Below are 25,308 nucleotides of genomic sequence, written 5' to 3' on the forward strand. Positions count from 1 at the left end.
TGAATAAACAGAATGTGGTGTGTCCATACAGCGGAATGTGGTGTGTCCATACAGCGGAACGTGGTGTGTCCATACAGCGGAACGTGGTGTGTCCATACAGCGGAATGTGGTGTGTCCATACAGCGGAATGTGGTGTGTCCATACAGCGGAATGTGGTGTGTCCATACAGCGGAACGTTATTTGCTAATAAAAAGGAATGACGTGCAAATACATGTACGACCTTAAAAACCTTCTGCCAAGTGAAAGAAATCGTTCACGAGAGACCTCATCCTGTATGATTCCATGTACAGGAAATGTCCAGGATAGGCAAAGCCATAGAGACAGGAAGATTCATGGTTCCCTAGGTGTGGGCACCTGGGGGGAGATGGGGAGTGACTGCTAATGGGTATGGGGTTTCTTTATGGAGTGATGAAAATGTTCTACATTGAAATCACGGTGATGGCTGCACAATTCTAATAATGTACTAAACCATTGAATTGTATACTTCAAATGAATTAAGTTTATGGTATGTGGATTAAAAATTAAAAACAAAACCTTTGTCTTCCCTTCTTTCCCAATAGAAAAGTAAGAGCTGGATATCAGAAGATGATTTCTACCGGCCTCCACAGGAGCCACCCCCAGAGAGTCCTTCAGATCACTCCATAGCTTCATCCAAAGGGACTCCAGGCTCAAGGCCTGGTCTCCACAGGCATTTTTCTCTAGGGCCAAGAAAAAGCCACTCCATGGGGGACTTAGACAGAGTGCCTTCCCCAGGAAGCAGGAAAACCAAGGCAGCCCCCGAGCAGGAGCATAAGAACTTCCGGGTGGTGCACCGGAGGCAGATGGGTATGTGACTCTGTGGGGTCCCGGGACTCCTCATCGTGCTGTTTTCCATTATCAAATGGGTGATGTGTCCTCACAAGAAAAACCTCATCCTAAAAATGTCATCAAAAGGAGTGTTCACGCTCAGTAATTCAGGAAAGAATTTCAGGAAAAGTACTATTTTCTTATAAAATCTTAGTAAATAAAATAATGCTCGAAACTGTCTGCAGACTACAAAAATATTGCTTCCTCTGTTGAAATGCAAAGTACTTCCCTGAAAGTACTCTATAAAACTTGTGATTATAGAGAACTCAGAAACCCTGGTGGCATAGTGGTTAAGTGCTACAGCTGCTAACCAAAAGGTCGGTGGTTCGAATCCACCAGGTGCTCCTTAGAAACTCTATGGGGCAGTTCCAGTCTGTCCTGTAGGGTCGCTATGAGTCAGACTCGACTACGACAGGTTCTTAGTTCTCTCTGTAGCCCAGAGAAAACCAGCCTCTTGAAGCCTCAGGCATTTTAGCCTCTCCTTCCAAAGGCCTTTATCTGAGATGGTTTATTTAACAGCTCAGGTGGGGTTGATAAGATCTGCTGCTTATAAGGAGGCCAACGTGATCTTTACACCTGTGAAATTCCAGGAACTGTTAAATAGTCATAACCTAATTTTTCTGTAACCCTCATAGTGGATTTCCTGTCTAAAACAAACACACGAAAGTATGCCCTAGAGTCCTTTCTCTCCTCATTTTTGGTTTGCTGTGTAACCCAGCTGAGGATTCTAGCTGGGTTCCTGGGCCCTGGCTGGCTAATTTGGGTTGGGCCTTGATCTGTACGCTGGCGTCTGTTTCAGCCCTTGTAGTGGTTGCAGGGTATAATTGTGCCAGAGAAGGGGTGCTTCGCACCTAGGCCATCAGGTTTCCTGATGGATAGGGAAGCCCTCCAGGGCTGTATAATAATTTAAAATCTCCAAGGCCAGTCTGGGTTGGGAGAGAGGGAATTGTGTCCTCTGGACCTCCTGGTCAGTGGTAGACACCAGGGCAGCAGGAAGCATTGAGCTTAGTGTGGGGTAAATAAACATTCACTCACTTACTCATTCAGTCAATAGATTTATTGATCATCTGTGATATGCCGGATACTGTTCTAGGTGCTGGGGACACAGCAGGAAGCAAAGCACTGCCCCTATCTTTATGGAACTTATATTCTAGTAGGGAGAAACAGGAAATAAGAAAATAACAAGTAAAAGTATAATATGGTCAGGTGGTAATAAGTGCTATAACCTAAAAAAACCCATTGCCATCAAGTCAGTTCTGACTCATAGCTACCCTATATAAATCAGGGAGTACTGGGTAGGGGGTGTAAGATTCCATATTAGTGAAGGGAAGCTCTCACTGATAAGGTGACGTTTGAGGAGATGTGAAGGAAGGGAGTGGGGGAAGCACGAGGTAATCTATGTGCTTCAAGCAAGAGAACAAATGCAAAGGCCCTATGATGGGGACATGCTTGACGCATCCAGGGAAGAGCAGAGCCAGCATGGCTGGAGGACAGGAGATGGGGGAGTTGGTGGTTAGAGATGAGGTCATTGAAGAGCTGATGGGCCTAGATCATGCGGGGCCTTGTGGACCACAGAGAGGACTTTGGCTTTTGCTCAGAGGGCGATGGCAGCCATTGCAGAGTTTTGGGCAGAGGTACATGACCTGACTATCCTTTGAAAGGACTCACCCTGGCTACTATGGTGAAGGTCTGTGTGGGGAGAGAGGCCAGTTAGGAGAGGATTGCCACAACCCAGGCCAGAGGTGATGGTAGATGGTGAGATAGTGGTGGAGGTGGGGAGAAGTAGAGGATCCAAGGTAAGTATTGAAGGTAGAGCTGACAGGATTTGCTGATGGATTAGATGTGGGGTGTGAAAGACAGAACATCAAGGATAACTCCAAGGTTTTTAGCCCAAGCTACTGGAAGTGTTAATTTTGCCATTTTTTATGAGATGAGGCAGAGCAGGCTTGGGGAGGGACAATCAGGCTTTCATTTTTGGACATGCCCAGTTTGAGATACCTAGTAGACATGTATGGAGCAGATGTATATATGAGTCTGAAGCTCGGGGGAGAGGTCAGGCTGGTGATAAAAATCTGGCATCAGTGTCATATGGATGGTATTTAAAGCCCTAAGAGATCAGCTAGGAGGTATCTGTCCGTTGAGAAGCGATGAGGACCCAGGAGCTCTGGGGCAGTCCAACATTTACCAGTCAGGAGATGAGGGGCAGCAAGCCAAGGAGACAGAGTGGCCAGTGATGTGGGAAGAGACCTGAGGGCAGTGTCTCAGAAGCCCAATGAAGGAAGTGTTTCAGGAGGGAAGGAAGGCTCAGTGTCCCATGTTGCTGATAGGTCAAGCAGGATGAGGATGGAAGATTGGCCTTTGGGTTTGGCAACAAAGAGGGCATGGGTGACCTTTACAAAGAGCAGTTTCAGTGAGATGAGGGGACGAAAGCCTGATTGGAGTGGATTCCAGAAGGAACAGGAGCAGGGGAATAGGAAACAGAGTTTCAGTACCTCCTCAAGGAGTTTTTCTGTAAAGGGGACCAGAGAAACAGGGCAGTAATTAGAGATGTGAGTTGAGTTGAGAGGTATTTTTAAAGACAGGAGAAATAACATGTTTATATAGAATGATCCAGCAAAGAAGGGAAAAACGGCAACCCGGCAAAGGGAGAATTGCTGCAGGGATGTCCTTGTCCTTGAGTGGGTGACTGGGGGGGTGGATCTTCTGCACAGATGGAAGGGTTGGCCTCAAACAGAAGCACAGCTGGTTCATCCCTCACAGCAGGAGGGAAGTCAGAATATGGGTACAGATGCTGGAAGGAGGGCAGGTTTAGGGAGGGGGCATGTAGAGGTCATCTGTTGAGTATTTTCTTTTCTCAGTGAAATATAGGAAGCAAGGTCGACAGCTGAGGGGAGGAGGGGGCAGAGGCACTCAATAAATATTCCCCTTTGGCTTCCAGAATCCCATTTGGCAGCGCCCTGAAGCTGGTGGCAATCACTTGCCCACACCCACTGTGGGATATCGGGCACCAGAGGTTTTCTTGGGTGGTAAGGGACAGGACCCTTGTCTAAAGTGCCTCTTTCTGCCTCCAGGGCTGTCCAATCCATTCCGGGGCCTCCTGAAGCTGGGCACATTGGAACGGCGGGGAGCCATGGGCATCTGGAAAGAACTCTTCTGTGAGCTCTCCCCACTGGAGTTCCGCCTCTACCTGAGCGACAAAGAGCGCACCTGTGTGGAGAACTGCTCCCTGCTGCGCTGTGAGTCTGTGGGGCCAGCCCACAGCGATGGGCGCTTCGAGCTGGTCTTCTCTGGCAAGAAGCTGACCCTGCGTGCCTCCTCGCAGGATGAAGCCGAGGACTGGCTGGACCGGGTGCAGGAGGCCCTGCACAAGTATCGGCCTCAGCAGGAGGACGAGTGGGTAAACATCCAGTATCCAGAGCAGCCAGAGGACCTCCCCGAGGCCCCCCAGGGTGGCCTCCCCTCCCACTCGAACGCACTCTCAGAGCCTGAAAGCTTCCAGGGCACGCAGTTTGATTGGTCGTCTGCCCATGTTCCGGAGCCAGACGCTATTAAAGAATCCCTTCTGTACCTGTACTCGGACAGGGTCTGGGCACCCTATATTTTTTCCCTGTCCTTGGAGTCTCTGAAATGCTTCCGTGTGAGAAACAATGAGAAAATATTAAGTGACAGCCATGGAGTTGAGACCATCCGAGACATTCTGCCAGACACAAGCCTCGGGGGTCCATCCTGCTTCAAAATCATCACAGCCAAGGCTGTCCTGAAGCTGCAGGCCAGGAATGCCGAGGAGGCCGCCCTGTGGAGGGACCTGGTACGCAAGGTCCTGGCATCCTACCTGGAGACAGCTGAGGAGGCAGTGACACTCGGTGGGAGTCTGGATGAAAACTGTCAGGAGGTCCTGAAGTTTGCCACAAGGGAGAATGGCTTCCTGCTTCAGTACCTGGTGGCCATCCCCACAGAGAAAGGCCTCGACTCCCAGGGCTGCTTCTGCGCAGGTGCCGATGTACTCTCCCGCCACCCCCCAGCCTGCCAGTCTCACTCTGTATCCTGTGGGCTCTGGATTTAGGCTCTCCACCCCTCCTGCTCTCCATGAGTACCTCCATCCCACTCTGGGGATGCTGCAGCAAATAAGCCTTTCCCTGCAGCCTCTGTGCCTCCCAAGCACCCACTGGAGCAGTCCTATCCCTCCCTTTCCCCTAGTGCCACCTCCCGTAATGGGCAGAACCTGTGGGTGGCAGCTCCAGCTGCCTGCTACTCACTATTCAGAGTTCAGGGAGCTAAGCACTCTACCCCCCGCCCCACCACCCCCCGTCTGTGGGACTATACTATATTCTTTTGGAGTAAGAGGCATGGTATCATTCCAGAAATTTTTTGCATGCTTTTGCAAGTGCACACAATTTTTTTAATTACAAAAATGGGCTTGTGCTACTCAACTCTGTCCAGTAGGACTTTCTGCAGTGATGAAACCATTCTATATCTGTGCTGTCCAGTGTGGTAGCCTTGAGTCACGTGTGGCTACTAAGTACTTAAAATACGACCAGTGTGACTAAGAAATTGAATTTTAAAGTTTGTTTAAATTTAAATAGGCACATGTAGCTATGGCTGCCGTATGAGACAGCACAGCTATATGTATATACATATATTGTTCTACAACTTGATTTTTTCATGCTTATATATTATGGAGATTGTTCCAGGTCAGTACAACTGCTATATCGTTATCATCATCAAGTCCAGTACTTCTGTGCTGGGCACTGGGCCAAAAGCTTTGTTTGGATTATCTCACTTAACCCTCACAACAGCCCTCTAGGGATAGGTGCTATTATCATCTCCACTTATAGATGAGGAAACTGAGTCGCAGAGCTGGTAAGTACCCTGTGCCAGGGCCACACAGCTGGTAAATTGTGAAGCCAGAATTAGGGCCTGAGGGTGTCCCGCTGCCTGTATTTTTCAAGGCTGCATAATATTCTACTGTTCAGGTCCCATTTTTAGCTCTTCCCACTCCTAGTCCAGACACTCATTTCCAACCCCAAGGGCCCTGCAAGTGAACTGTCAGGAGGTTGCCTTGCTGCAGAATGCCAAAGCAGGAGACCTGGCTGTCAGCTGAGCTTTGGTTTAGAAGCTGTCCTGTGGAGGTAGAGCCTGTGGCACTGGAGGGGGAAGCCTGCTTCAAGTGTCTGGAAGGAAGTGGTCTGTGGCTGGCTCCCCTGGAGGGTGAGAGAAGCTAGGTACAGCAGAGCTTCCTGCAGACAACATCTTCAGGCCACCACTCATCCCTTGCCCACCCCAACACTAACACTTTGCTCTTCAGCATGTGGGTGCCAGATAGAGGGAGGAGGTACCCACCTGCGGGTGTGAATGCTGGAGGGGGCGGCTCTCACTGGGACTCAGGCCTGCCCTCCTGCCGGTCTGCCAGCCAGGACTAGGAGTTGGGGGTTCCTTTCCACCCTGCAGGCACAGATGAGTGACCAGGTAGACATGGACCACTGCCGCTTGGATTGGATTTCCTAGTTTGCAGGGCACTTTCAAAACCTCATGGCATTTAAACTTTGTAATAACCCCAGAAAATAGCTAATAGTCACTGAATTTTTCCAAGGTTCCATTTTAGTATCCTCAGGTCAGGATGAGGCAGCTGGTAAGCAGAAAAACTGGCCCTCCTTGTCCCAAGGCCAGAGGGATTTTCCCCAGCCCCATAGGAGGCAGGGCACGTGTTTAGGATTTAAGCTGGGATTTGTTTTTTGCCGCGGCCACACCCCACCACCACTACCACTGCCCCCCTGCTCCGAAGGGACCCCCAACAGAGGAGGTGAAGCTGGGCCCCACACCACTCTCCTGAGTGTCAGGAGCTCTGGGTTCCAGCTGGCACCAGGCAGTGTCCAGGCTGCCCTGCCTCCTGCTGGCTTCCCCACTGGCTCCTATGGCCAGGCCCTTCTCCCTAGCTTCTTCCTGCTTCCCGAGGCCCAGACTTAGTTGTCCCATTTCAGAGGAGGGGTGAACCTGGAGGAGGCTGGCCTTGGTGAGCAAGCAGTGGGGACGTTGAACAAAGGCAGCTAGGTATAATGGATGAGAACGTGGGCTTTGGAACCAACCAAACCCAAATTTGAATTCTAGTTATGCTACTTAATCATTGTGTGACTTTGAGCAGGTTTCTTAACCTCTCTGAGCACTGGCTTCTTCAGCTGTAAAGTGGAGACAATAATTCTTACAGTGTTTTGTCATAAAGATTAATTCATAGGGTTGATTCTGAGTGGTAGGGGTATGAGTGGTGGTGGGTTTTGTCTTTGTACGTTTCTTAAAAAAAAAAAAAAAAGATGGTTAAATAGCAGACCCTTTCCACCAGAGTAGCGTCTGTGTTATCCAGGAGCGGCCTCTGTCCTGCAGCTACTCACTCTGCCACCATCCATCTCCCCAGGCTGCTCCCGGCAGATCGGCTTCTCATTTGTACGACCCAAACTCTGTGCCTTCTCTGGCCTCTACTACTGTGACATCTGCCACCAAGATGATGCCTCAGTGATTCCGGCCAGAATCATCCACAACTGGGACCTCACTAAGCGCCCGGTAAGTCCTGAGGCCAGCCTACTGTAGCCACACAGGACTGCTGAGTGACAGAGGAATGGTCACGCCTCAGCACTGTTGCTGCTCAGCTGTGGCCAATTTTGGTGGAGGGAAGCCAGTGTCACAAGTTCAGACCCTGTGATGTGGGACAGCTGACCAAGAGAAAAGCTTGGTGCCCCTGGGCAGAGCTCTGTCTGTGCCTGCCTTGTTGCCAGGTAGGAGTCTGAGGATGGTTCTCTGCAACTCCATGACTATAGACAGCAGGTTTAAGGTACCAGTAGGTAGGAAGACAGAGAGGCAGACAGACAGAGAGACAGATAGGAAGAAAAAAGATAAGATAGATTAGATAGAGGGACAGACAGGCCACCCGACGGGCTGGCTGCGCTTCCCTCGGAGGGGTCAGCCTTGCCTTTGCAGACCCTGTATAGACTTCGCCTGTTTGTTTTGTTTTGTTTTGTTTCAAAAACTATGTTTTTGAAAGAACACATTTTCTGGGGATTCTCCCATTATAAAGATAATATATGGTCATTATTTAACATTTAAAAATCATAGAAAAGCCCAAAGACAAATCAACCTCAAGTGTCATTCCCCAGAGATACTCACCATTAACATTTCAGGGTAGCCGGTTCTGTGTGTCTCTTTACATATGCATGTAAGTGGATAGATCTACTTTCCAAAAAACTGGGATCATATTGGACCCATGCTGCATTATAAGGTGCTTTTTTCACTTAATATTATAATATCTTGGGCACTTGCTTATGTTCACAAAATACCTTTGAATAAGATATATTCTAAGATCTCTCATATTTTTCTCTTCCTTGGCTGAGCTTGGCCACTTTACCTTGAGCAAATTATTTAACCTCAGTTTCCTCATCTGCAAAGGGGGCTCGGTAACAGTGTCTGTCTTGGGGTTTTGAGGACTAAACCAGAGAGTTCATGTCAGTTGTGGCAATCTGCACCTGTCACTTAGGACAGTGCCTTAGAATAGTGCCCTTTTTCTGAGGCATGTCATACCTCCTGCCCCTAACTCACATGGTCAGGATAGCCAGGGTGTGCTTCAAAGGATGCAAGCTTGGCTTTCTCCCGAAGGCACAGATTTCTAATATGGCAGACATGAAAGATGAGGAAGACACTCGTTGCATTTCTGCAGCCCCAAGGCCTGTGAGCTGTGCAGTGCTGGCCCGGTGGGTGTGTGCTTGTCTTGTTGGAGGGCGGGGAAGCTGATCCTGAGAGTCAATTCCATGCTGTCTGGAAGGACTGGGGGCTGGGGGCACAGTCCTGCTTGGTGTCTCCTGCTCCTCCGCTGGTAGCCTGTGCCACAGGTAGGTACTCCTACCTTCATCCCCCTGGTGAACAAAGAAGTTGGCTTCTCTTTGGCTTCTTTGTTGTTTATCTTGTCCCTACCCCTGTTAAGTATTTAACTAACTACACAGAGAAAATTAAACCTAAAAATCACCAAAAATGCAAAGAGCCCTTTGACCATAAAACATATTCAGTATTTACAAGACCCTGATACTTCTGTTGAGCCTTCTTCTTACTCATTGCAGTAATCCTTGGGCCATTTCCTTTTTCTAATGAGAAAATTGAAATCATTCTCTAAGCATATGTGAGGTCAGGAGATACCCAGCTCCTTCCCAAATGTCATTGACCTGGGGAAGACAGGGAAATTCAAAATAGGATGTGACTGGCTTGGAGTTTGGGGCCTTTTTGTTTGCTGGTACCACTTTGACAGAGCCATTTGTGTTGAGGCCTGGCTGGCACTTGGCAGGTTGGTGGCACAGGGCTGGAGCTTCTGTCTTTGTCTCCTCCTCACCCACAGGACAGGATAGGAAGAGTCCCTGGGGAGCGTGAAGCCCCTTCCCATCTGCAGCACTTGGCAGTTCTCAGTGCACATTCCTGCGTGTTAGTTCATCTAGCCTCACCCAAGGCCTGAGGCTGAGGCGTGGGAAGAGCTGGGCAGGGCCTGGAGAACAACAATTTGATCCAAGTCACCAAGGGATTCACCACTGGGCTGCCCCTAGGCTGTAGGGGGGCTGGTACACCAGAGCTGTAGGAAATGGGAAAAGGAGTTGTCTATTGGCAGAGGCAAGAAATCCTGATGGAGCTGGGAGATAGGAGGCCAGAGACCTCCCCAGCCCCCAGTACAGGGGCAGGTCTCCTGTAGGTCTTGCTACATTCCCTCAGGGGGACAGCTGGGCCACAGCAGACATCTGTAGAGCCTAATAGCAGCTCACATTTACTGAGGATGTGCTATACACCCTGTGCCGGGAGCTTGCATGGACTATCTCCTTTAATCTAAACTCACAATTACCCATGAGGTAGGTGCTTTTATTATCCTCATTTTACAGATGAGGAAACTGAGTCACAGAGATGTTAAGTTTCACAAGGTCGTACAGCTAGGAGGTGATGGAGTCAGAATTCAAACCCAGTTCTGACTCCAAAGCCCAACTCAGAAGAAGTTGCAAAAGTCAACTGGGGAGAACATCTCAGCCCCTGCATCCTTCTTACCATGGCAGGGAAGAGACTGCAGATGAGCCTTCTCATTAGTCAGTGTGGCATCCTGGCGTGCAGACCTGGGCTCCACTTCCTAGAGGTGGGATTGGATAAGTCACTTTAGCTTCTCTGAGCCTCACTTACCTCATCTGTAAAATGGGGATGATGACACCTTCCCTGTCAGATTGTTATGAAAATTAGAGAGGATGTGGTCAAGGTCCCTAGCCCAGTGACTAGCCAATACTAGGTGTTCACTAATTGCCATTGTCCTTAGGACCAGGACTTACGGTAAACCCTTCAGTTGGGAGAGACTGAGATTGAACACTTAGCTCCACATGGAGACCTGGGGAGCCCTGGTTGTTGCTGCTGCTGAGAGCTGGAGGAGCTCAGGCAAATCTCTCATTAAGCAGCTTCTGATCTGTGGCTTCCTGTGGTTGGAGCCTGACTCAGACCAGTCACCTGGTTCCTGAGTCAGGGCCCAGGAGAACGCCTCTTTCTTTTAGGACAGGAAATAATGGGAAGTGTCTCTGAGGCCTAGGGGGAGAGGGGCCTTGACCAGAGCAGCCCATCCCGCAACTGAGCATGGTTGGGGAGGGGCAGCAGCCTGGTGCCGTGGAGGGAGAGTGGGCTTGGGAGTCAGATAAACTGGGTTCCAATCCTGACTCAACCAGGGGTGCTGATACACTTCTAGCCTCAGTTTCCTCATCTGTAAAATGAAGATAGCACGACTTCCCTTGCAGGGGTGGATGAGTGAGTGGATAACACAGTGCCTGGCCTAGAATGCACAGGGAACGGCATTCTTTCCCACCCTGATGTCGGGTGGTGTCCACAGATCTGCCGGCAGGCCCTGAAGTTCCTGACACAGATTTGGGCCCAGCCCCTCATCAACCTGCAGCTGGTGAACGCATCTCTGTACGAGCATGTGGAGCAGATGCAGCTCATTGGGAGGAGCCGGGAGCAGCTGAAGCTTCTGGGTGATTACCTGGGCCTGTGCCGAAGTGGGGCTCTGAAGGAGCTAAGCAAGAGGTGAGCACCCTGGGCGTGGGCGGAGACACAGAGATACACACACATGTGGTGGGAGGGCAGTGCCCGGGCAAGGAGTCTACTTCAGAGAAGTGCTAGGGCTGGGCTGAGATCTCCTTCCCATGAGGCTTGGCCAATTACCGAATGCTTTGGGAGTGTTTTGTTTATCCGTTCATTCATTTACTCAACAAATGTTAATTGAGAACATACTAAGTGTCAGGCACTGGGCTAGTTCTGTGGGATACACAGCTGAAAAAAGCAGGCACAGTTCCCAACCTCTTGGAGCTTCTGTCGGGGAAGGCAGATGAGTAACTAGGGAGTGAGGCTCGGGTAGAAAAAGAGGTAAGAAGCCCAGAAGTGGGACATTCCCCCAGATTGGGGCAGGGGGATGGCAGGGAAGACTTCTTGGAAGAAGCAACTTCTAAGGTGAGACCTGGAAACTGAGTAGGAGTTGGAAAGAGGAAGAGAAGGGGAAAAGCGTGTTCCAGAAACAAAGACCAGCATGTGCAAGGCTGTGAATGAAGGTAGCATACATGGAAAGAATGGAAAGAACTTTGGCAGAGTGAGGAGGAAGTGGGGGAATGTGGTGAGAGGAAGGCTGGAGAGGCAGGTGAGGGCGAGACCGTGAAGGACTGTCTTGCCCTGTCTCCTCCTGTCCCCAGCCAGTCGTGTCTCCAACGGCTGTCCATGGCAATATCCCTTCCAAAATTCTCAAAAGGGGGTGAGATTGGGGTGAAACCCTCAGGATCACCTTCAGGAAGGTTCTTGGTGCCCAGGGCCTCACAGCCTTCAATGCTCATGGGTGGGAGGTAACGTTGGGCTTCAGCTTGGACTTAGAGGCGCTTTCCGTGCCCCTCCTATATACCCCCAGGCTGCAGCCTTCTGCAGGGCCCCACTGTCCTGGGGTCTCAGGAGGGCAGCCTGAGGCAGAGGAGCTGGGGCCTACTGCCTTGCATGAGATGTCTGCCTTTACTGGTTCTTTGAGACTGCAGTAGCTCACATGCCCGTCCAGGCCCCTGCCCCTCAAAAAGGGCTGGCACAAAGACCACCTTTCTGAAGGGCAGCACCTCCTCAGTCCCGGCTACAGTTCTCTAGAGTCACACCTGCAGTGCCAGTGCAGGTCTGCTGAGCTCTGAGGGAGGGGCTGCTGCAGGGAGCTCTCTCTGAGCAAAGGGAACAGGCCAGCCCAGCACAGGCCCCACAGAGCAGCCAGCTGAGCCCAGGCCTCCTCTGCAGGGCTTGGAAGAAGAAAGTCCTCGGAGACCACCACTGAGGTCCTCAGAGGCTGCTGCCCTAGACGCTCTGCCCACCTCCATCCTCAGCTGGGTGACTGGGTCTTCCCCTTTCGGAGGGTGCTGACTCATTCCTAGCCTTTTAGAGATCCCACGGTGGCTCCAGAGAGTCTGCCCTCCTGCCCCCTGACAGGGTGGTGAAATCTCTGTGGTCAGGGGGGCCTCATCTCCCTCCCTGGTCAAGGGGTACAGACCTGCATACCTTGTGTAGACCAGGTGCCTGCAGGGTGGCCCCATGCACCATCTCCACCCTGCGGAGCCCAGCTGAACCAGGAAGCAGAATGCTTAGTCGGCCTACGGTTCCCGCGGAAACTGCCCCTTCACTCGGCCTTACTGACCTGGCTGTGGCCCAGCCTGTGCTGGTGTTGGGGGCCACCTGCCTCCTTCTCCTTGGGCCTGCTGTTCCCTACTGTGAGCAGCAGACTGCACACCTCCTGTGTGACCAGCCTAGGGGCGAACAGGGCCACGTCTGTGGAATTTCATTTTAGGAGCAGCGTGGGGCAGGGGAGAGAGCACCAGAGCTGTGTGGCTCTGAGCCCAGTTTCCTCGTCCGTAAAATGGACTGGTAGCTCCTGTGTTGGTGTGCCCTTCCGGAGTGGTGGGGAGGGGTGCACCTTCAGTGGCTGACTCCCCACTGCCTCCATCACCGTGGCACACAGGACCTCGGAGGATGCCTGGACTCTTCACAGATCCTCAGACTCATGGCCCCGGGTCAGCGTGGCGTGTGCTGTGAGAGAGGGCACCCGACCAGCCTGAGCAGGGCCCACAGGGCCAGGGAAGCTCCCAGAGGAGATGGCATCTGAGCTGAGGGCTTGCGGAGTCCTTCTTTACCTTTTAAAAAAAGAGATTTTTCTTGTTTACAAAGATAGCCCATGGTGGATGACATTAGAATATTCAAACAGGGAAAAAAGCAAGAAATTCAAATCACCCCTTCTCAGATCCCACCAGCATCATTATCGACAGAGTATTCCTTTGAGACCTCATTCTGTCTATTCGTACATGAAAGCAGATGCCTCTACACAAATGGCATTATGTATATGTTGAACTGGTGTTCAGAAAAATCAATAAAGAGAGAAAAGGGAAAAGAGGGCCAGGCTTTCCAAAGGGAACCTGTGATGTGGAGGTGGGAGGGAACATGGCTCACAGGGACCTGCCAGGGGTCCAGGGCAGCTGGGCTGTGGTGCATGGGCCAGGTGTCCTCAGGAGCCAGACTCGAAGGTTCTGTGTGCCACATTGATGGCGTTTGGGTTTTCTTCTGCAGGCAGTGGGGAGCCATTGAACAGTTTTGAGCAAGAGACTGTCATATTCTATCAGGGCTTTAGAGAAGACTGCTTTGGCAGCAGTGGGGTGCAGCGGCTTGAGGGGCTAGGGCCTGGGCAGGTGACTAGTGCAATAATCCATTAATCCAAGGAGATGAGAGGGCCTGGACCCAGTCGCCAGAGTGGAAATGGAGAGGAAGAGGTAGATTGAAAAGGAGAATGAGCAGGCCTTGGATGCAAGTGGTGAAGTCAAGGTGGAGATCCACCTCGCTAGTGGCAGCACCCTGGCTGGGTGCTCTGAGAGAAAGGGGCAGGCCTGGGGCACAGACACGTCTCCAAGAGGTAGAGAAGCCCAGCAGAGCATCCTCTAGGGCCTTTGAGAAGCAGCCATCACAGAAGTGCCCCACAGGGGTGCTAACCCACCAGACCTCAAGTGCTTCTCCCTACAGCCTAGGGAGGGGTGAGCAGAAAAGGAACCCAGGGCTCAGAGGAGACAGGTAACACCCGTGTCACCCACCACATCCCACCCCATCACTTTGTGGTTTATAGGAGTTAACTTACAACCATCTCCTCTCATCTTCCGCTTTCTTCCAGGGAGCTGGAAAGATTTCTCTCGTCCTTTCAGGAGTCAGCCTCAGGCCAGAGGAGAACAAAGTGGGATCTCCTCATTGTGTGGGGGAGAAACTAAGGCCCGAGTAGCCTGGGGTGTAAGCATGCACACAGATTTCTCTACCAGAGGCCAGGATGAGAGGTGGCCTCTCACCCCAGGCCAGTGCTCTCCCCGAGTCTTGTGGAGAGAAACCGAAACCGGCTGCAAGGCCTTGCTACAGCTGAGAGTGTGACAGGCCAGGGTGTGGTGGCTTGGAGGGAAGCCCTGGGCCTGGCTGGCACCCAGGGCTTCCAGGACAGCAACAGAGGGCAGATAACAGAAATAACTCTCCCTCCAATCAGCTCTTTCCTTCCAGCCAGCTCAAGGCCAGCCTGTGCTCTCCCCTACCCCCACATTTTCCTGGTGATAAATGACAGCTTCCTGTTCCCAGAAAGCTGGAAGTTTACTGGGGAAATCAGCATGGTGAACTGAATGGCCTGTCGGCAGCATCCCCACCCCTTGTGGCGCAGTGTGGCCCACTTGGCTACTTGTGGGGACCCACTGTCTCTGACCCAGATTGGGCCCTCCCTGGATCACAACTAAGGCCATAGAGTGGGGCATAGCTAAGCCCCCATTCCAGATGCCCCACAGTTCTGACACCATCCAGATTCCCCGTGTGACCCTCCATGTCCTGGGGCAGGCTCCCAAGCTTCCTCTGACTCAGAGCATTCTGTCCCCATCCCCAATACCCACAGAAACACACACAAACAGAGCAAGGCCAGGCAGGTTTTTGTACCAGGAGAATTTCTGCAGGTGTTTCCTCTCCATCCCTCAGGATGTCACCCACGGGACCTCTCCCATTGGTGTAGGGGAAAGGAGAGCCAGGCAGGCAGTGAGCCCTCATCCTCCACACCCCTTATCCGCTTCTGAAACAGGATCTGTAGTGCTTAGGGCATGTCCGGCTCCTCTCACATAGTACCGAAACCAGGTGTTTGAATGTCTGTCCCTCGCTAGACTAGGGCTGTAGGAGGGCAGAGGCCACATCCTGTGCATTTCTGTCCCCAGCACTGTGCCTGGCACTTAGTGGCAGCAACAGTTATCACAGCCAACATCTGTAGGCATTCAGCAGGGCCGATATGGGTGCACGCTGTGGAGCCAGACTCCTACATTCAAACTCCAGCTCTGCCACTTACTAGCTGTGCGACCTCAGACAAATTAATTAACCCCTCTGTGCCTCTGTTTCCTCTTCTCTAAGAATTGGAAACCCTGGTGGCATAGTGGTTAAATGCTACAGCTGCTAACCAAAAGGTTGGCAATTCGAATCTACCAGGTGCTCCTTGGAAACTCTATGGGGCAGTTGTACTCTGTCCTATATGGTCACTATGAGTCGGAATCGACTCAACAGCAACGGGTTTGGTTTTTGGGTTTGGCGCCTGTTTCCCCTTCTCCAAGGTGAGGATTACATAGTACGACCCTCACGGGACTATGAGGCCAGAGTGATACATGAAGCTCTTAGCTCAGCACTGGCACCAAGTGTTAGCGTTCATCCTCCTCCTCTTCATTCTCACTTGTCACTGTGTGCTAGGTACCGCTCCACAAATTCTTCAATGAATGGTTTTCTCCTCAGAACAGCTCCATTTCTCACATGAGGAAACCTGAGGCTCAGAGAGGCTGAGGAGCTTGACCAAGGTCACAACAGCTAGTTACCTGGAAGACCAGGTCTGGAGCCCAGGCAGCGCATTCTGTGCTCCTAACTATAACCTGGTATGAGGCAGGAAGGGTTTAAGCTTGGTTAGCAGCTGAGGGAATGAAAACAAATAGAACACAGGTTGGCCCAGGTCTTGGAGACTCTCCTAAGGAGCCTCTTCTGTTTTCTTTGAAGGCTCAACTACAGGAATTATCTCTTGGAGTTCCCCCACAAGTACAGCATCGCTGACCTTCAACAGGTAAGATCAGGTGCCCTCTCCCCGTTCCCCGACCTCCTCTCTAGAAGGAGCTCGTTCCTAGAAGAATTAGAAAGGGAGATGGCGAGGGGGCGCAGTCTTCAGCTTCTCTGTCCTCAGCATGGGTCTTCCTGTTGTCTGCTCCAAGCTTCCTGGGGCAGTGGTAAGGCCCCCAGCCCCCTGGAATAAGCAGGTCCTCTAGCAAACCCCAGGATCACAGGTCTCTTCAGCCCCTTCCCTGCATCTGGACTCCTCCCCCGACCTGGAGGGTAAGGGGTGAAAGAGCCACAGGAATGACAGTTGGGACACTCCTTCCTCAAGGGGGAGGGTGCAGTGTATTTGGGTTTCATCTGTAAATCCTGGATGCCTGCTCAACCCGATTTAGGGAAGTTTTCTTGTCCAAGGGGCGCCTTGGGGTTGACGTGCTCCATGCAGCCTGCCATGAGCAGCAGTGGGCCCCGTTTTGCAGACGGTGTCAGCACTGCTGCCTAAAAGGCCTGGTGGCCTGCGCTCACCCTCCACAGATCGCAGAGGGCGTGTACGAAGGATTCCTCAAGACCCTGATTGAGTTCGCCTCCCAGCACGTCTACAACTGCGATCTGTGCACGCAGCGTGGCTTCATTTGTCAGATTTGCCACCATCATGACATCATCTTCCCCTTTGAGTTTGACACCACGGTCAGGTATGTGGGATGCCCCAACACACCCACAGCCTGGCCCAAGTGTTCAGGGCAGCAGGCCTAGTTCCATTTTGCGGGAACATTTTGAATATTCACTCTGTCAGTGCTGAAGGGTGGTGGAGGTTGTCCAGAGTAGTCTACATCCTCACATGGCTGGCTCTGGTGAAGCTCAGGGGACAGGACGAGCCCTCACAGGACTCTACTGAGCCATCCATCTGATTACTCAGAGGTGGCCCCCACAGACCCTCTGAGTGGGGGCCTCCCTGGGCCTCAGTTTTGTCATCCGTGAATGGGTTGAGGAAGGATTAAATGAGTTACTGCCCTGGGGTGTTGGCAGAGGCCTGGCACCTAGTGGGCACGTGGTGGATGGTACCTGCTGCTGCCTCTGCTGCTGTCATTATCATCTTGTCCCCAGTTGCTGCTCATTTATCTCAGTGCCTTTAACAGCATAGCTCAGAAGCCTCTAAATGGAAAAATTCATCCACCAAACCTGCACCCGAATCCAAGTGGGACTGGAAGACTGGAGTAGTGGGAGCGTGGATTCATTTTCAGTAGGTGTCCCCTGGCCAGGACCAGCCCCTGAACGGGCCTGAGGCTGAGTTTTTTAAGCTGCAGAGTATTTTAAACATAGGCAAGAAATCAATTTAGTGAGTCTCAAACAGCATTTAAAAAAAATGAACTAGGAAAGAGAATATCAGAATGTTCGCATCATTCACAGTAAGCATTTTAAGATCTTTTGTTCTGGAGTGGAGAGGTGCTGCCTCCATGCACTGGCTTGCGGAGTAGAGCACAGCCTTCCTATGGGTACTGTGGACAACACTGGCCAGCCCCAGGCCCCAGGGGAGGCCTCCGGCCCCTTTGGCGCAAGCAGCATCTGCTGCTCTCTCCCCCAGGTGTGCCGAGTGCAAGACTGTCTTCCATCAGAGCTGCCAGGCCGTGGTGAAGAAGGGCTGCCCCCGCTGTGCCCGCCGACGCAAGTACCAAGAACAGAGCATTCTCACCTAATCCCAACCTCCTGTCCCCACCCTGGAGGCCACAGGGGCAAGGGTGCAGCTCAGCCATTCCAGCTGGGTTTCGCATCAGCCTGGGCTACTCTGTCTGCAGGTGTTGGGGCCACCTCTCCTTGTCAGGGAGACTGTCAGATGTAACCAGAGCATAAGCCTCCTGGAGAAAGCCACAGAAGTCCCAGAGGTGCCCCCCCCCCCCCGGGCATCTGCTGCAGGAAGTGGGACACCATCAGATGCGCCCTTCCTCCAGGCCCTCTGCACTCACCAGGCCCTGGCTCACCTCCCTGTCCCTAGCACCTCCATCAGGGCTGTGAAAACACCGTGGAAACGAGACTTTAGGGAATGTTTTCAATTTCACATTCCTGATTAAAAGGTCTAGTTTTTTAAGGTGGGTTTTTTCCCCCGTTCATATTTCAATGGAAAACATTTTTTATTCTTGACTCTTCACAAGTCACCAAGAAGTCCAGGCCTTCTCACCCTGAGCAAGATGTGCAGTTGCCGCTCAGACCCTCCCTGATGGCTGGTGGGGAGCTGGCAGGCGGGCCACTGCTGGGAGAGAGACTGCCGGTAGGACCCGGTGCCTTTCCTGTGCCCTTGCTGGGCACCCAGAGCTCAAATGCAACAGAGCTCTAGTGCAACGTGCCAAAATGCCCGTGGGGCAGGGCGGGTCAGCCCCATCGACCACCCTCTTCTCTCTCTCCTCCTCCTATTCCAGCTTCCTCACCTGAAAAGCCCCTCCCCTTGCCCAATGTCGCCCCCCCCCCCCCAGCCTGGGGTCTTGATCCCAGCAGGAAAATTACTCAAAACCAGCACTGTCAGCACTTTGAGCCTTCCTTGTTGCAAGGAAGGGGCCTCATCTTGCCCACCCCTCACCCCCATGCCCTCCTCATCCCACCACACAGGCAGTCAGAGGGTGGGGTGCTGCTGCAGATGCTCCAGGCCCACCTTAGGTGGGCTCCTGGGACACACCCCACCTGCCTCACTGCTGTCAGGGCAGGGAGATGGGCTGGGCCCACAGAGGGCAGGGAGCCCAGGCCAGGGGCTTATCTTGGGCACCGTGGCCGCTAGGCTCTGCACTGTGACATGACCCTGTCGTTCTGTGAAGAGTGCAAGCCCCACTGCCAAGGTGTGCAGTGACCTGTGGGAGAAGCTATGCTTGTGGAAGGATCGTTAGCTTCAGTTTTCTAAGCCATTATTCACGAAGCTTTGCTGGACTTGCCCAGTAGGGGGCGCTGCCAGAGACTGGAAACTTTCATGGGAAGGGCATTGCCTTGGAGGAAGTCTTGGTGTTAGGATGAGGCCTGAAGTTGTTTTCTAAGCGGTTTTTGGGCCCCTGGAGCTGGGGATACATCTGAGCATGAATTCTTTGCTGCCTTCCCCCACCTTTCCTGGACCCAGTGGGCCTCTCTCAGCCCCGGGGGCCTCTGGCCATCTAACCTGCATTCAGCTTGGAAATGGAGGCCTCAGGTAGAGATCCCATCTGTCACTGTCAAAGGATGACCCTAACCCCACCTCTCCCTTGGGGTGATACAGCTGCTGAGTCACCTGGCCAGCCCTGTGGAGCTGGATACATTGTGCAATAGGATAGAGGAGGCTGCAGCAGGTGTGGAGCAGGGAGGCTGCCACCCAGCTTCTCCCTCCATCATGAAGGATGGTGCACACCTGTGCCAGCACACACACCAAAGCCTCTAAACCAGAAAGGACCCTAACCCCCAACCCCTGTAGCCAGCATTCATGCCCCACCACAGGCACAGCTTGGTCAGAGTCGTAGCTGTTCCAGAAGCCTGAGTGGGCAGGAGCCCAGGCTGGGGTAGGCAGCACCGCCTGAACCTGGCCCTGTTTTCTCAGGCCTTGTGAGTCTATCCTGGCAGGTGCCCTCAGGCAGCAGGAGTGAGGCCCTGGCAGAGCTCACCTGGGTTGGTGGGGCTTTCTCCCATCCTGGGGATTATTAGCATTAGGGCTCACCCCCTCCCCATTACCAAAAAGCTGCTAGCGCTAATGACCTTTGCTCGCTGGCCTCCAGTGGAAAGCTGGTGTGAACCTCAGTAGTGCCCACACTCTTTTAAAAGATGTTATTTTATGCAATAAACTGTCACTCCTGAGCGGGCTTCGGCCCCGAAAAGTGTTTTGCAATGCATTGAAGGAACTGCTGCCATGGGATTTTTGAATGATTTTGCAGTAAAGACCTGATCTTTCTAATCTCTGGTTTTGCTTCTCAATCCTAATGCTGCCACTGATTGGGGGAAGACCACAGGCCATCTGTCACCTGTTACCGTCTGTGATAGGGCTCCCCCTGCCCCAGTAGTCAGTCCCTGGGCACAGCGGAGCGCTCAGAGGTCGGGAGTAAAAACCTGAAGGCGGGGCTTGTGTGCCAGGAGTGAGCACAGATGAGAAGGTTACGGGGCTTTGGGAGGTTTACTCACAGAAGCTCATAGGTAACAACTGAAGCTGATGCCTGAAATGCCACACAAAAACGTTGTTTTTCCTGGGTGTTAAATGTCATAGCATAGCCTCCTGACACTGGGACATGAGAAGCTTCAGGACTGAATTTCTCACGGGGTTATGAAGGAGAGAGGGGGCTTCAGAAAGCCAGGCTGCTTGAGCAGGGCCCCTGGTTCAGGGTGCATGGCTTTAGGGCCCCAAGTGGCCTTTACTTGGCTGTTGACCTTCCCCTGAATTTCCAGGGGAAGCCCACCGGAGCCATCATTGTCACAGGAGAAGGAAGGTAGACTAAGCCACAGGGAAATCAAGTTGCAGGGCCCTGGGCCCTGGTCAGTGTTTACTGTCCCTGGAGGGTCCTCCCAGCTTGCTAGGGAGCACCCTCTGCCCATCCCGTCAGCCCAGCTTTGCCTCCCTTCAGGGGCAGTAGGTGGAGGGGTCTGGAGAAGAGGAGAAGGGTGTGAGGACTGGGGGGGAAATAGGCCCAGTAGAGGGCCAGGGGCGTGTGTCCTGGGTGCTGCTTTGCATTTGCGTCAGCCCCTCCGTCCTCCAGTATGCCTCTGGGGCACCTGGTTCCCTCTCCCCGTAAAGAAGAAGGGGAGGCTTGAAGACCTCAGTCCAAACCCAGAGAGGGGGAAGGTTCATCTCTTGATAAAAGTAGTGATAATAATAACTAATATATTGAATTTCCTATGTGTTAGGCATTGTGCTAATCAAGCACATCTCATCTTCCCAACAGTGATATAAAGTAGGTGTTACTACCCTCAGTTCAAAGGAAAGAAAACTGAGATGCAGAGATAAGGCAAATCTCCCCAGGTCCCAAGGCCAGCAAGTGGTAGAGCTAGGCCTGAGACCTGTCTGACCCCCGGCAAGGACCCTAACCACTATCAGCCAGTGTCACCCTGCCTGGCTTGCTGGGTAACTTTGGGACCAGTGGGGAGGGACCTCAAGGCGATTCATCCAGCCACTCTTTTCTAAGCATGCCAGGCACCAGGGATATAAATGCTGAATTCTGCCAGGTGCCTGCCCTGGAGGAGCCCAGGATGCCACCAGGCCTCAGGCACACTCAAATAATTGGCACAAAATGGAATCACTTGTGAGCAAAGCCTAGCAGGAGCAAAGGCATGGAGGTGGAGTTGAGGGTAGCAGGTGGCCAGACTCAGGTGCCAACTAAACCCTCAGCCCTCAGGAGGTGGAGAAAGTGGTATCTGGAGGGGCCAAGGCCTGGGGCAATTAATCGTTCCTTGAGGGCCCTCAGAGTAAGGGACCACAGGGGCTGGGGCTTGCCAATGTCTGCAGGGAGTGGAAGCTCAAGTCAAAGGGGACGGAGGCTGCCTCCCCCAGAGAGGCAGAAGATTCCGGAAGATAAGCCTACTAGGCGTAGGGCCCTAGGGCTGGACTCAAGATCCTGGCCTCCAGGGGTTGCTCTGAGCTTACACGCAGGACAGATGAAAGGGCAACCACCTCCCCCACAGGGAAAACGGAAGCGGGGCGCGGAGGGAGTGAATCTGGTCAGGAAAAGTTGGTGGGGAGACTCCCGCCCTCCTCATCCGCCATCCTTGCTCTGCTGCCTCCTCCTCCCGGGAGACAGCCAGGTGTGGTCTAGGATCCCGGGAGGTGCAGGGGGAAGGGGTGGCGTCTCCGCTCCTTGGGCGCTGGCCCGGCCCAGAGGGGACAGGAAGCCGGGACACCGGGGATTGTCTCTCGCAGCCGCAGCCCAGCCCCAGCCCGGGAGGAAGTTCTGCCGGTCGCTCTCCGCCGGTGCCTCCTTCGCTATATTGTTGAACAGGAAACCCGGCAGCGCGGGCGCCGGGCAGCCGAGGAAGGAGAGCCGGACGCGAGTCCACACGCGCCCGCCGGGGCAAGTGGAAGCGAGGCTGAAGGCCGGCGAGCCGGTGCCCCGAGGTGCAGGGCCGGGCGGGAGGGGCAGAGCCATACCGAGGGTCTGTAAGGGGGGCGCAGGTGGCCGCCGCCCTCCCCTCTCCCCTGCGCGCAACGCTAGGGTGGGAGCTGCGCGGGCCCAGGAGTGGAGCTGCGGGACAGATCAGTCTGGGTAGCGGGGAGCCCAGGGCTGCCCCAGGGCTGGGGGCGGGAGGGGCACAGGCCTCGGCCCCCAGCGCAGACCCAGGCGGTGGCGCCGCTGTGAGTCGCGGCGCCCCGGGCAGTGGACGCAGGGCACCTCCTGACGACGCGTCGGTCCTTGCGCTCCGGAAGCCTCCTCGCTCCCCCATCCCTCCCCTTCTCTTCGCCCCCAAGTGTCGGGGAAGAAGCTGGGGTCCGGGTCCCCTTCTCGCCCACTGCGGGACACCGCTCTCGGTTGGCATCCCTGCCGTGGGAACCCAGCTCCGACTTTTTCTAGGCCCGGCGCGACTGCGCCAGGAAAGGGCCTGCGGAGAGAGGAGGTGGACCGGAGCGGGTGGTGCTGCAGTAGGCTGGAGAGGGCTTGGAGTTGGAGATTCACAGCACGGACAGCTTCACTCGGATTGGGGTGGAGCCCCGCGGGGTGTCCCGGCGCTGCCCGCCCAGGGCGCGGGGACTGCAAGGGAGCAAATCCCTCCCGCCCCTCAAGCCCGTGCCCCCTCCCCTGCGTCTCCTCTCGGTGCCCCGCCCCCAGCGTCCCCACGGGCCCAGGCAGTAGCATTCGGCCCCTCCTGGCCTCTCCCAGACACAGCTACTTTGGAAATCCGGGGCAGCCGGGTCCCTCCTGAGCGTCCCTCTCCCTCTTTGCTCCCCTCCCCAGCTCCCGGTCCCGGTGATCTCTCAGCCTTGCCCTTGGAAGTCCAGCCCAGGGAGATGATAGGGACCTAACCTGCATCCACCCGCCAGCTCCGCCCACCCAGCTCATGGGAGCCCTGAGGCCGGCCGTGCCCAAGTGAGTGCGCGGCCGGGAGTCCCGGATGAGGTGGTGTGAGGGGATGTCCTCTCCCTTGGGACTTGTTGGCTCAGCTCTGGGCCCCTCACTGATCCCACCGCCGGAGCCCAGTGTGCGCAGGGACTCGGTTTACACCCCTTCCCCGCATCGAGGAAAGCTTGAGAAAGAGTGGAGAGGGATCACTATGCGCCCCGACCCCGTTCCTGGGATCCCTCAGCTTCCGCAGGCGCCCGTGCTTTCGGCTGCTAGTCCCTGGCAACCTTCTGGGACAGGAGAAGGTGTGGTCAAGTGTAAGAGCTTGAAGTGACAGCCACTTCCGGGGGAGGACACCGACTCCTCGCTTTGATTGCGACGCAGGCAGATTTACAGTGAGGCTCTGTCCCCTCCCCCGATCCGCTAGGAGCCGGGCTGGGGCAGCCTGGGAGTGGGGGGACTTGTGTTCACTGCAGGAGAGTTTTGGAGGGTCCTGGGGGTCGCTATGAGTCGGAATTGACTCAATGGCAGTGGGTTTGATTTTTGGGGGGAGAGGGAGAGGGGTGTCACTGCATGGGTAGTCACTGTCACAAAGTCCATTTTCTGGGGGTCACTCTCATGGGACATGTAGGCATTACTGGGCAGGCTGGGAGCGGAGGTGGAAGCTAGAGAGCAGAGACAGCGCGGGCTGGGCTGGGCGGGCTGGGCACTGGGTTCACGTATGCGGCGAGGCTGCTAGGTAGGGAAGGAGAAACCGAGAGAACCGGTTTCCCCGCCTTGGCAGACGCAGTCCTGCCGCCCTGACCCTGGGACTAAGCCGGGCAGGGGAATCTCTGAGGTTGCGTCCTCAGACTCCTGGCGGGAGGGGGCGCTGCGGGACGGTCCGCGGACTCCCTGCGAACTGGAGGAGGCGGGATCCGGCCGGTGGCCGGAGCTGCAGGAAATGGGCAGTTCTTTCCATTTTACAGACGGGGACACTGAGGCCCAGTCAGTTTTTAGGCAACGGTGGTGTGGATCACCCCAACTCTTTGAGCCAAAGCCTCCCTGGCAGTACAGCTGGAGCAGTATTACCCCCAACCTTCCGGCCACGGGACAGAAGCGAGGCTCCACTCCCATAAGCAACGCCACGGAATGAGGGGGTGGTTGTTAGTCCATCATGGAGTGTAAGAACGGGAGCCTTAGAGATTTTCTTGTTCGAGCCCCCCAATTTAAAAAAAAAATTTTTTTTTTTATTTTTTAAACTGAGCCCCGGGCACACAGGTTAAGTCCAGGATCTGCATTCGAACCCAAGCCTCCTCCCACCCTCTGCGGTGCTCTTCCCTGCTCCGCAGCCTTGACCTCCATGTCCTCCCCTACCCCGCCCCACCTTGTTGCCCGCAGGGAAGCGCCGAGGCCGCGATGGCGGCGGACGTCGAGGGGGACGTGTACGTGTTGGTGGAGCACCCCTTTGAGTACACAGCCAAGGATGGGCGCCGCGTCGCCATCCAGCCCAACGAGCGCTACCAGCTGCTGCACCGCAGTACGGAGCACTGGTGGCACGTGCGGCGCGAGCCCGGCGGCCGCCCCTTCTACCTGCCCGCGCAGTACGTGCGTGAGCTACCCGCGCTCGACGGCCCCGCGGCTCCTCCGCCACTGCCAACGCCCCGCCCGGGCCAGACAGCCCCAGAGCCGCTCGCCTACAACTACCGGTTCGTGAGCGCGCCGACGCCTTCAGGCCCCGACGGCGCCCCCGCCGAGCCACCGCGCCGCGCGGGCTCCCTGTGCGGCCCAGCGCGGCGCGGCGCCTTGGCCCAGCGCAACAGCCTGGCGCCGGGCCTGCCTGCCTGCCTGTACTTGCGGCCCGCTGCGCCGGTGCGGCCCGCGCAGTCCCTGGACGACCTGGCGCGCGCCGCTGTGCCCCCTGCCGGCCTCCTCGGGAGCGCCGGCAGCTTCAAGGCCTGCAGCGTGGCGGGCTCCTGGGTGTGCCCGCGGCCCCTGGCGCGCAGTGGCTCAGAGAACATCAGCAAGGCCATCCAGGACGTGCGTGGCTCGCCGCGGGAGGAGCGCCCGGACCAGGTACGTTACCCCGTGAGGAGTAGGCGGCTGCTTTCTCTCGGAGCCAGGTGCAAGGAGACCTGCTTCGTGTCGGGCTTGACACCCAGTGTCCACTGGACCAGTTCCTTAACACAGGGTACCGAGCCTCACGTTCCTCAGCCACAAAACCAGCATGGTACAGACTCACAACGCAGATAATGCATTTCCAAAATGCCAAAACTCTGGGAAGCCACAGGTTTTTTGTAACTCAATTGGTGGCAAAATTTGACTTGAACTGTTGTGATGCCCTTGATACCCAAACCCGTTGCTG

The 25,308-nt window shown here is 54.4% G+C and overlaps 2 protein-coding genes across 12 annotated transcripts in view; both read left to right on the forward strand.

Moving 5' to 3' along the window:
* PLEKHM1 (pleckstrin homology and RUN domain containing M1) overlaps positions 1–19,879 on the forward strand; it is a 47,539-nt gene extending 27,660 nt beyond the window's left edge. For 3 of the 6 annotated variants that reach the window (XM_023553766.2, XM_003414299.4, XM_064270987.1), the window contains exons 6-12: positions 561–825; positions 3,918–4,838; positions 7,253–7,398; positions 10,721–10,914; positions 15,934–15,997; positions 16,519–16,676; positions 17,567–19,879. In XM_023553766.2, the coding sequence (XP_023409534.1) occupies positions 561–825; positions 3,918–4,838; positions 7,253–7,398; positions 10,721–10,914; positions 15,934–15,997; positions 16,519–16,676; positions 17,567–17,678 (1,860 nt within the window). In that variant the 3' untranslated portion in view covers positions 17,679–19,879. Of the gene's footprint in view, positions 1–560; positions 826–3,917; positions 4,886–5,642; positions 5,707–7,252; positions 7,399–10,628; positions 10,915–15,933; positions 15,998–16,518; positions 16,677–17,566 lie in introns of those variants that run through there. The other 3 variants (XM_064270988.1, XM_023553769.2, XM_023553770.2) reach the window with 3 other exon arrangements.
* A 2,028-nt stretch (positions 19,880–21,907) lies between these two features.
* The window catches only part of ARHGAP27 (Rho GTPase activating protein 27), a 48,964-nt gene continuing 45,563 nt past the window's right edge, over positions 21,908–25,308 (forward strand). For 2 of the 6 annotated variants that reach the window (XM_064270995.1, XM_064270993.1), the window contains exon 1: positions 23,704–25,019. In XM_064270995.1, coding sequence (XP_064127065.1) covers positions 24,363–25,019 — 657 coding nt within the window. In that variant the 5' untranslated portion in view covers positions 23,704–24,362. Of the gene's footprint in view, positions 22,025–22,859; positions 22,992–23,702; positions 25,020–25,308 lie in introns of those variants that run through there. The other 4 variants (XM_064270990.1, XM_064270992.1, XM_064270989.1 and 1 more) reach the window with 4 other exon arrangements.

The sequence above is a fragment of the Loxodonta africana genome, chromosome 18 (genome assembly GCF_030014295.1).
Source record: "Loxodonta africana isolate mLoxAfr1 chromosome 18, mLoxAfr1.hap2, whole genome shotgun sequence".
NCBI classification, from domain to species: Eukaryota; Metazoa; Chordata; class Mammalia; order Proboscidea; family Elephantidae; genus Loxodonta; species Loxodonta africana.